This window comes from Limanda limanda, chromosome 11 (assembly GCF_963576545.1).
Source record: "Limanda limanda chromosome 11, fLimLim1.1, whole genome shotgun sequence".
Lineage (NCBI taxonomy): Eukaryota > Metazoa > Chordata > Actinopteri > Pleuronectiformes > Pleuronectidae > Limanda > Limanda limanda.
In genome coordinates, this window is record NC_083646.1 from 17,470,422 (window position 1) to 17,482,519 (window position 12,098).

The 12,098-nt window shown below is 41.2% G+C and overlaps 1 protein-coding gene across 1 annotated transcript in view; it reads left to right on the plus strand.

Annotated features, from left to right (window-relative positions):
• Nucleotides 1–12,098, plus strand: part of cdkal1 (CDK5 regulatory subunit associated protein 1-like 1) — a 247,851-nt gene that overhangs the window by 174,318 nt on the left and 61,435 nt on the right. Inside the window, exon 12 of the mRNA XM_061080642.1 lies at nucleotides 9,107–9,169. Coding sequence (XP_060936625.1) covers nucleotides 9,107–9,169 — 63 coding nt within the window. The remainder of the gene's footprint in view (nucleotides 1–9,106; nucleotides 9,170–12,098) is intronic.

Genomic DNA, 12,098 nt, shown 5'->3' on the forward strand with positions numbered 1-12,098 from the left:
AGAGCATGTAAAACTTTTCAAGCTATAACCCAAATCTAAATTATGACCCTGACTATGAGCATAATAGTAGTTTATAATCTCCTTTAAAGTTTTACTGCTGGGCATGAACTGGAATCAGAAAGTCAGCTGCTCCTCAGCTGCTTTATCTCCTTAAACCAGTATTATCCCGATAGCCAGAAAGGGAGGGGAAACCTTTTTCTTGTATTCGTATATTCGTATTAAGAATTTGTTTTTGTATTTCTCCACAACATAAGTCAGATGTGTCAACATCTCAATGCCAATAGAGTGAGAGCTATAACACATTGTGTCTTCATTATATCTTGTTATCCTCTGTATAACCATACGACTCCTGTAGATTCTCCCTCTCATCCTCTCTCTCTCAGTCCGCTGCTAAATGAAATAATTAGTGGCTAATGAAGCAGTAATTGTTAGCAGAGGTGTCTGTGTGAGAGAGGCAGATTGAACACATCAGCAGCTCCAGCATTTCCTTGACCCTTTGCCTCACAGGTTTCTCACTTGTATTATTGTGCACGGAACCATATTCATCTATAAATGAAATAAAAATAATAATTTAACTTTAATACTATGTATTAACGTTGACACTTTAGTTTCATATAATATTACTAAATTACCAAGTTACTGCTAAATCAGCACTAACTTGTCTTAATAATTATTCATTGTTATGTTATCGCTTGTATCTGCTTATTGAATCTTAATGACACTTGCTACTCATTCGCCTGAAAAGTTTTTCTTTTTTTCCTCTTTGGTTTGACCTTTGCTGCCCGACACTGTATGTTCTATATCTTCTCGCATTTGTGCCCCCACACTCTTTACCATCAAAGTGTTGACACATCTCTTTCAAGCGGAGCGTCTTCATAAGTCATTCTCTTTTTCCCTCCTCCCTCCTTCCTCTCTGAGGAGAAGCCGAGTGTGTCTTGGAGGGATCAATCCCCAGACAACCACATCGCTGCTTCGCTTCTTCTTATCTTTCACCCCCCCTCTTCTTTCTTTCTCCTCCATCTGTCTCATCCTACATTTATTGTCAGCGTTTGGATGTTTGCATGCATCTATCCAAGGCTTTATTCTGCAGGCAGCTCTGTGCCATATCACTGGTTTCTGTAGAAACCTTCTATTCTCATATCACCATCTTTAACACATGAAATAAAATTGATAGCTAGTTTTTTTTATATTAATGACTGCGCTAAATCTTTGATTAGAAAGGAGCAGCTTGCTTCACTTTATCATATATCCTTCTTCACTCTGTCATCCCCCATTTCTCCATTTTCACTGCTCATTGAGATGTTTTGAATTGAAATGAATTGTGAGGATATCTGTTCTTGTCAGATGATCGCAAAAGGTGAGAGAAGGAGTCAGAATAATATGTTAAAGTCCCTGTAACCACTACACCTGCTTTGGTGGTTGAAGCTGCACACAACATCACATCATCAGTCACCATGCACCTGTTCTTACACACAGTCACACACACACACACTCAGTGAGTGGTGGCAGCTAGGCGATGTCTAGGGCTTGTAGGGTCAGTCATTAATAAAGTGCACCAGATGGTTTGTCTGGAACACAACTGTGTTGAATAGCCACAGGAGGGATGGATGGAGGAGGAAGCAGAGACAGAAGGAGGCCTAAGACAAAGAGAGAGGGTAGGTAAGGAGGGATGGAGGAAAGGAAGAAGAGTAAGGAAAGCGGACATGCATGGAGGACATAAAGGGCTGCGGGCCCTAGAGGGGCTCCATCATCCTTAGAAATTTGACTGGCCACCGCAAGTGCTCACTTACTAAATGTGGCAGCTCATCGGTTATGAGGATGTCACTGATGGAGGCAGTGATCCTAAATATTGGAAATGTTGACCGCAAAAGCAAAGTGCTGATATTTTTATATATTATTATCTTTGTTTTGTAAGATTGAATAAGAAAAACATAAACATGTTGACACCACACTGTTTTCCTGCCCTTATCAAACATCATTTGTCATTGGAAAATAAAACATAACTCAGGGTGCTGAAGTCAAATGATAAACTCATTTTGGGTACTTGCAGCTGAAAACGTGATAAAGGATCGATGAAGGATAAATATTAGTGTGCAAAAGTGTATTTTTGTAATTCATACTCAGTTTGAGTTGCCAGGTTTTTGTCCACATCTGCCAGGAACAACAAACTCTTCAAAGTGAAGTTAAGTGTGGCATAAAAACGTACACCCTTAGTCCAAATATTTTGTCAATTGGTGCGCTGACATTTTTATTTTCTATTGTTTTATTAAAATATTGTTTAGCCTCACCTGTCTGATTTCCAGCAGTGACAAAAACAAACATTTGAACAGAAAACTACATAAAGAGATTTATCTCAATGAGTCGCTGAGTGAAGCAGGGAAAACACAAAGTGTCCAGCTGCGACGAGGTCCAGGTGTTTTGTGCTATCTGTGGGTCTAACTTATTAACTATGGTAATGGATGATGTATGAGAGAACGCGGGACGAGGGGAGAGCAGAGGCAGATGTAAAGAATTGGAGACCACAGGGGTGGAGGGATGGAGAAAGGGAAGGGAACACGTTGAGAATTAAGGGATGTGAATGCTATTAGCTTGGATCTCCATAATCATCCCCAGGTGACTAGAACTTAGCCTTGATAAATGGACTTGGTGAGTGGAGCGTGTGTACGTGTGTGTTGGGACGTCTATTGGTATGTAAGGAAGAGCTGAGAATGAGCAGCTGCAGGGGAGAGAGATAGAAAAAAAAGTGATAAAGAAGGAGATTAGCTGTTCTAGTTGGGCAGTGTTTTTAATTTCCCCAGGTTGTAATTGGTTAAGAACTCCATTACCCACGAGGCACCAGTGCAGCAGCTGTCAACGTGAAACAGCTGGCCAGCCACTAGTAGCTCCATCTTCTTGGTGCACTATCATTTATCTACGCCTGGATGTACACACAAACTCTAGCGTGGACACACACACCCACACACAGACACAAACATGCGGCTCTCTTTGTTTCAAATGCAGACAGTTACTCCCTCACACACACTATCAGGGGAGATACTAGCGCTCGGCTAAAGGCAGTCTAACAGGTATTAAGGTTGAGTTAATGGTTAAGTTGCTGCCTGAGACCGGGTAGGTTTGCACATGATTAATGGACCTGGTCCGCTAATAATGGAAGGGATAACACACACTGCATTTTTTAAAGATCGCAGAAGGGATAAACCCAACGGAGAATTGTGTCAGTTGAATCAGATCTAAAAAATATTCAACAATAAGATTCTCTTTTCGGTGTAGTTTTTTGAATGGGGTTCGTTGGGACGTTCAGGGTTTCAGCAATATGGTAAATTCACATTACACGATAAATCAGTCAAGTTATGCCTCCAAGCTTATGAGTTACAATTATGCTAAAGACAGATTGGAAATGTACAATATTTTCTGCCACTCTAAATATCAACCCAGAGGTATTATTGTATTAAGTCACTGCAAGCTCTAAATTCACCACTTCTACGCACCAGGCAGAAAGATAATGTTATATCAGTGCTTAAAATGTCCCCAGATGTAGAATTAAATAAACCATGAATAAATACTCATCTTGAAGAATTGCAGCCAACTGACGGGTTCCAGTCTTTGCCTTTCGGGGGCAGCTCTACATCTCAGTTTGTTTTTTGTTTGTTTGTTTGTTTGTTTTTCCCACCCAAGTGCATTTTTCTAATATGTCATAATGTTCCTATAGGGTTATAACTAGCTGGGGAGACTGACTGACTATATTCTGCAGGGTTTAAATATGATGATCCCCAGTAGGTCTTAGTTTTAGGAAGTTACACATAAGTATAGATTTTATTAAAGATGATCTTTGTAGAGTCACTGTTAATTGAGTTGATGCTTTAGAAAAATAATACTGGCGAACAAAACCAATTAAAAATTATTTTCTCAAGAAATCTCTTTTTTTTTACGAAGTTGCATATCCTTCTGCATGTGAATACCTCACTTTACTTTTGAGTGAAAAGGGTAAAAAGTAAAAAAAAAAGAAGTTATGGCAATAACGCTTCACATTCCATCATGAACACAAGGTAATTAATTTCCAAAAGAAAGTTTTTTTATTTTATTGAAAAGAAATCCCATTCAACTAAAGAGAATTGTTTTTGAACGTGATTCTCCCAAGGGCACTCAACTGAAATGAAGTTTCATAGTTCACAGTTGGTGAGATTTAAAATGATGGCAGCTCCTGAACGTTACTAATTCACTGACCTGAATGTGTCTCAATGCCATGATGAAATTACTTTAAGTTTTTAGTCTCTTCTGATGCAACATGGTCACATTTGGAGAGCGTCTGTGTTGAATGTGAACAAAGCTCACGAATATCACACTCAGCTCCGCATTGCTTCAATCTGACCTAGGAAGCAAACTTTGTTATTCTCTCTCTGCATATTAACAATTAACAGTTGTATGTACACCTTAGTAAAAAAAACGAAGATTCAGGGGATCAGACACAAGTCATCATACAACATATTGTAACTGGACCATGTTATATAGTACAGTGACCTCTGCAGACAGACGAAGGTCACACACATGCAGAGCCTCGTTGCTGTGACCCCCCTCACTGTGATGCTTTAGGAAGTGTTAATCCTTGGCACACAAAGACGGAAGCAGACTCAGATTGTGCCTTTAGGGTTTTTTTCTGTGATGATACACACACACTTCCACACAGACCCACTCGCCGTGGGTGTAGACTCTATAGCACTAACATCTGTCTGTCATTAGGGAAAGACAAACAGACACATACTGGTGAGCCTGAAGCTCGTTCAGTCCAGGCTAAGGCAAGATCACTGTTACCTTGCCGCACAACATACCCACAACCGGGCATACTGACACTCACAATACAAAGGATGTCACAATACCAGAAATTCGTTGGTGCCAGTACCTTTGAAATTCCATGACTCTCACACAAATGTCCCCTATAGTCTTGCTTTTTGGGGCCACAGACGCTCACACAGACTTTGACAGACTTTGATGCACAGTAGGACTGAACTTTTCTGCCCAGGGGGTCTAGCAGCCCAAAGAGATTTAGCTGCATCACCTGGGGCAGCAGATTCTACCACTCATCTTTTTGGCCGGGGCACGCAACATCATGGATTGTCACCTTGACATCGCCATATTCGAGGACTTTGTACTGGAACCTGGCCAGAGGCTCCACACCACACATAACTGGAGCTGTCTGAATTTGCAGTTTGGCTGGTTTCAGCTCTGACTGACCATCGGCAACTGCATTTACCAGTGAGTTTTACCAAGCAACACTTTTAGGCTACAATCATTTACCTGTTATGGGCTTGGCCGTAAATATATCTTTGGCATAAATATATCATCTTCTTCATATCCATCCATTCGTTATTTCTTGAGGGTCACGGGGGTGGCCTTGTGCCAGCGCCAGCTGATGTTGGGCAAGAGGTGGGGTACACCCTGGACCGATTGCCAGCATATCCCATGGCTGACAAACAGAGACAAACAACCCTTCACACTCCCATTACCACCACGGACAGTTTAGTGTCCAATCAACCCAACCACATCTGCATGTCTTTGGACTTTGGGAGAAAGCCAGATAACCTTCTTTCTGTGTGGTTGAGACCGCCAACCATTCTACCACCATACTGCCCTTCCTATGGATATCAAGACATCTAATAAATACCAGAAAAGTGTAAAATATGAGACTTTCAATATTGTATCTGGTCGAATAGTGTTACAATTTTTCCTAAAACCAAAGCATTTTGCATGTCTGATCCTGTCCGCATGGGACCTGTGTGTGCTTGGAGTGAATGTTTGTGTTTGTGCGTGTGTGTAAGTATATAAATCCATGTAATGTCACTTCCGGTTAGACGTTGCATCCGTCTCCGGCAGCAACAACAGATGGATGCCATTGTACCAACCATCGTTCATCATCACAACAGTGACAGGTCCACAAACACACACATACACTCAGTGTCTGTGTACTTGCTGGGTTGTCACTTACACAACCTCAACGGCATGCTAGATTAATGTTTTTCGGTTGATGAGCCATTCATATGCACGCACGCACACACACGCACACAAATCTGTACACTGACAGATTGTGTGCAGCTTTTGCAAATTAATAAAGTTCTTCTACACAGTAGAGTAGGAAAGATGACAATGTAAGGTAGAATGTATAAAGAGCGGACCCACTGACATTAAACAGGGTGGTCATAGTTTGTTTTGCACTATTTTTAATAAAGATTAGAAATATCTATTAAATGCAGGTTCTAGTTGGATTCCCACCAAAAAAAGTGTTTAATCGTGAAACATTGTTGTATAATTACATAAAGCGACCGGGGTATCGGCCAACTCTATCTTCTGACTTGTAAAACAAAAAAGGTAAGGCCATCAAAGTGATGAATCACACATTTAAACTACATTTATTGATACTGACACTTCCCACCTGGAACACTGAAGGCCAAAAGCAGTGCACAGTTAAATTAAATCTGCCTCAGAGTCTGGTGTCTATCAGTTGTACTCCATCTCAACTTGTTTACAGCAGAGCCCCCTGCCAGTGGCTACGGATCAGTTCCACTGCTACAACTCAGGGTGTAGGTCTGGCTCAAAGGCACCCTGGCAGCAGGTGTCGTGGAATAATAATGTTGCTTATCCACCCTCCTGCAGCTGTTTCCACACTTGGCTTGAACTATCCACCTCATAACCTCTATGTAAGTGGCATCATTACTTTAGAAAAGGCTCAAGTATTGAGATGGGGTGTCTCTTTCTTGAATCCCTTTTATGGTGGCAGATTTGTGATGGATCTGTCTTTCACTCAACATTTTGTATAATTCTTTTAAATCAGTTTTGTTCTCTCTTTCTGCTTTTGCTTTTCTCTTTCCCATTCTCTCTACGTTGTCTCCTTTGTCTTTTGTGTTTTTCATGTTGGCCTTTTACATTGTATTTGACAGGTTTTCACACCTCTGTCCATTTTTAGTATACTGTAAGTGTTTGTGTGAGTCAGTGTGCGAGCGTGGTTGGTATTCGTGCCTGTGGTGTGTGTCTTTGTATGCCTCTGCGTGTGCGTGTGTATGTGTGTTTGTGTCTCTGTGTGTGTGTCTGTGTGTAGTATTGAGCTGGATAAATTCTGCTGGGAGCTCATTGGGGGTTGAGAAATCCTTACCTTCAGTTACATCTGTCTTACAATCCCTCACTCTCTCACACACTCACACACACACACACACACACACACACACACACACACACACACACACACACACACACACACACACACACACACACACACACACACACACACACACACACACAGTCCAGCAATAGGGAATGACGGTGAGAGTGATGAAGGGATGGCAGGAGGAGAGAGAATGGTGTTGAGGAGCAATGATTAGAGGATTACTCTCACCTGAGGTGCTTCAGGCATAGAGGGTGAGAGATTGAGGAGGGGGACAGACTTGTAAGGGGTTGATCGGTGAGAGAGTGGAGACAGAATGATTAGTATGAGTTTTCCTTCACTGATGAAAAACACAGGGAGAAATGGGAGAGGCTGGGCACTGAGGAATATATGTGGAAAGCCAAAGACAACAAGTGAGAAGGGGATTTGGAGAATCTAGAGAGCCCTTTGGCAGAGAAAGCGAGAGGGAATCTGGATGGCAGACGGACAGGGCCAATGATTATGGGATTGTGAAGAGCCCTAGGTGAAAAGAGAATGAGTAAGAGATGGGTAGGTGTGGAGCATGGGGAAACAGAAGCAGTGCACCAGTGGAACGGAAAGAGTGAAGGGCAAGGAGGGATAAGAGGCGCAATAATGAAAGAATGAACCTCACTAGAGACGTAGAAAGTCAAAGCTGTCGTTGGCCGAGGGCGTGGATTGCAATCGTCTTTAAACACTTCACACCTAATACTCTTATTTCACCTTTCTCTCCTCGTCTTTGCTGTTTTCATCCACCCTTCTCATTTTTATTGCCTGTTTTCTGACACTTTTCACTCCTCCTGTTAACGTTAAAGGACATAAGCACCGCCTGATGAAATTTCCTACTAACTTTTGAAACTTGCGCCATCGTTGTCAGCTTGACCACAACTAAATTAATCAAAGTTGTCCTCTTCCTCCTCTCCATCTGTCTCTCTCCAAATCCTCAAGTCGTCTTCGCCTATCCCGAAGCAGCGCTTATGTCATCCTGTAATGCCGCCTATGTGTAATAGCAGAACGACTTGTAGGTTGTCTGCAACATATGTGCAGATCTGCCCTAAGGACACTGAACCCAGCCCTTTACATGCTAACACTGGAGAAGAAGGGACAAGGAGTAAGCATGACAATAAATGCATTCTCCCTTTAGCTACAGTAGGACATACGTATATCCTTCCCCCTTAGCCAGACATGGCCTAATCAGCGCGCTAATTAGCTCTCTTTGTAACTGCGTCGGCCTCATGTAACTGATTGCATTAACAACTGCCACGCAGCAAACAGTCATGTCTCACGCTTGTGCATCTCATTATACATTAAGGACACGCAAGGTTAAGTCCAGACTTCTAATGCGAATAAAATAAGAAAATTAGAAATATTTCCTACTGCAGCTGGTGGTCATCTCTCTTTCTCCCTCCTCTGTTCATTCCACAGGCTTAATGAATTACTGTAGGCTGTGTTCGCAGCCATGTGATTTATTTCCATGTGTTTAAGGGAAGTTAATATCATTGAAGATGTAATGAAAGTCCATATTTATACCATACATTTCTGTTAAGACCAGCTAGATAGTAATATAAGATACTAGGGGACATCATTTGAGATATAAATACTAAAATAAATAAAGTGCATGGTTACTGGTCTCACAGCACCACCACAAACCGAATTAAGGAAAACAACAATTCAAAGGAATTCACAGTCAAATTGTCATGAAAAAGGCAAATGCTGAGTAGTTGGCAAACAGAGGGTGATGCTAATTATTAGATGAATCTACAAATGTGAATGGGTTTTAAATGACTATTTCCTCAATTTAACTATATATTGTGCATGTTGTCGCAATTATGTGATCATTCGGCCGAGCATGTTTTTTCTTATGTATTTTTAGCTGTGTTGTATATTCAATTTATGGGTGGCTTTTAAACTCAAATGTATTTTCTTACTGTCTTGCAGAAGAAGCAGAGGACAAAAGAACTGTCCCATCTCTTCCACTCCTACAACCCATACGACCACGAGGTAAGACATCTTTAACCGGGTGTTCCTGGATCACTTCACTGGTTTACATTTTTCCATCTCTGTCTTTGTGTTTCAGTTTTCTCTGAAAATGAACTGATGTTTATTTTTGTCTTTGAGTGCAGTGAATTTTTTTATCTGCTGGTTTCTTAATGGGGGGGACACTGAGTGTTGGCCTCAGTCACCTCAAAACCAGAAGCGTTCACTTGAAATAACAAGAAGTTGTACGTCAGCGTTGCTGAATTGTCTTGATGAGTTAGTGGCCTCCTTGAACCCCTCTTGTCAGCAATCTAGTCGATGAGGCTTTTCTTAATTATATTTTGAGTGTGTTTGTGTTTCTGTATTTGTGAGACTGAATTCTGGAGTCAGAGATACATCTCCTCAACTGTGTGTGTGTGTTTGTGTATAAACAATTTACTCCTGTGTTTGTGTGTGGATTTGGGCCCATACAAAGTGAGGGTAACATCTGAGATACTTACAATGATGAGGTTATTGTGTCAGAACTGGAAGACCGTAACAAACCATGTCGCAGACACAACGTCACAGACCCGTGCTCAGTGGAATCCAGGGGTTAATTTGTGACTCAAAGCAGTACAACTGTGTGATTGTGTGTGAGTGTGAGTTCCTCCTCTGTCCTCCTGTAATTGACAACTCCATGACATCTGCCACCACATATTTCTGCTGTCATGAAAACGACAAATTACATTTTGACGTATTATACTATCTGGGGTCCTTGTGCATGGAAGGCTGTGGCCAGCTACAGCATAGTGCATGTTGGGAACATATATTGGATTGAGGCCTTTCTAGCAGGTATCATAGTGTGTCATTCAGCAAAGCTTAAGCATTGCCACATTTTTTTGGAGAGTTTATTCCTCTGAAGGAGTTTGCTCCTGTGGTGGAGTTGTTACACGTTACACATTAATTAAAAGGATATGAGACAGATCACGTTTTCACTGTGGCAGGCATGACGCTTTGCCTCCCACACACACACACACACAATTACAAGCACACTAATGATAGTACATATGGAACACACATGCACATGACTCAGAGGATAAGCACACACCTAACACAAACACGGGATAGAAATTGAGCAAAGTTAGCAGAGAATATCTTATTAATACATTAAAATTTCTGCATTTAAATGAGACACTTTGTATTTGTGAACATGCTTTCGCCACACGTTTGATTCCCGGAGGAATTGAGAATCCGTCGGTGTGACAGTGTGCCACACTGAGCCTGCTGTGATGAGCTGCCCCAGCTCACAAGTACCACTGAACATTAGTTCCGTAGCAGTGTTTTTTGTGTTGGCTGCTTTGCGTTACTTCTAGGAACATGTTGATCCATTAAAGTTTGGATTATGATTATGTTTCTTCAAAAATTACAAAAAGGTCTGATTTATGTCTCACAACAAGTATTGGAAAGATGATCTGTATTTAAATATAGACATCCCAGTCTTGAGACACCTAACACAGAGTCTCACAACAAGTTGTCACGTTACACAGAGGTCTCACCTTCGTAAATGACCCCCCCCCAGCAAAATCCACTTCTGCAATGTTCGTCTGTTTAGATGTGTATTTCCTTTGTTAGCACTTTTCATTAGAATACAGGGTTTTGGCGTTCCATTCTCAAAGGACAGATTTTGTGTGAGCTACCTCTTTAAATGTACCGTATTGTCTCACGAGTTGTTAGACCTCTTAATTCACTCTTAGCCTGTGTAACAGTTTGAGATCCTCAGGGACGAAGCCCCTGTCTGCTGCAAAGTTAGTGCTAAGGATGAAGTGTGGCTGCAGTCCCACACCCCCTGAAAGGTTCTCTGAGGAAACAAGCTAGGAAAAGCTGTCCATTAGAAATCCCCAGATACTTTAATATTTACCCTTACATTTCTACATTCATTTGTAATATGTGTTTTTGTCATTTGTATTTGCCACATTCTGAATCTTTCTTGCTCTAAAACACATAATTTGTCTAATATTCAATATCTTTCTGATCCCCAGCAAAGTAAAATGTCATCTAACTCAATGATAACCTTCCCTTTTCACTATTTTGTGCATGAAATGTGTCAAAAGGAATCCTGTCATAATATATGATACGTGATATTCCTCATACATAAATATTTCCATATGTCAAGCAAGTTTCATGTAAATCTTCCACACGGCTCAACTTCCGGCCATGTTCTAGTCAGCCTATTCCCTTTTTTCCATAGATTGTGTAGATGTGCAAATAAATCCTCTTGCATTACAGGCCCAGATAGCCGTGAGATATGATTTAATGATAATAAATCTAATGTCAAGCATGCTTCCTTCCAGATCAACCACGGTTCTGCCTGTCCTTGCCCATCTCCATACACCGTGGAACACGTTGAGGCAAAATAGCTTGTGTTAAGCCCGTATAGCCGTTAGATAGAAATAAATGAAGTCTGATAATGTCCCTCATTTTATATTAAATTCCCCTGGGTGTCTGGCCTTTCAGCTTCCAGTTTATGTAAGGATATTATGTGCTTACGAACGTGTCTGTGTGTGTTTGTCTGCGTGTGTTTGCGAGAGAGAGATAGATAAAGATGGAGGGAGAGAGAGAGGGAACACACAGAGGGAAGCGAGAAATTGGCGTCTTTACAGCCATTATTGTTAATACACAACCTCCTATAGGTCCACTAAGGTCATTAATAAAGACAGTGGGGGGTGGGGAGGATTGAGAGCCTTTATTATTCCATCGCTCTAGGCTACAAACCAAATGAAACAATGTTTTTAAATGAACTAATTGTTGTATTTGTACCACGCTTGTTTCTTAATCTCCCATGGCTAACTCGGAAACACATATGGGTAAAATAACTTGCTGAAACACAAGCAGAAATGGGCCGTCAATTAGAATAGATATTTTTTCCTTGTTTGGTTTATTTTCTTTCTGTTCTCCATTTATTAAAATTTTTGTC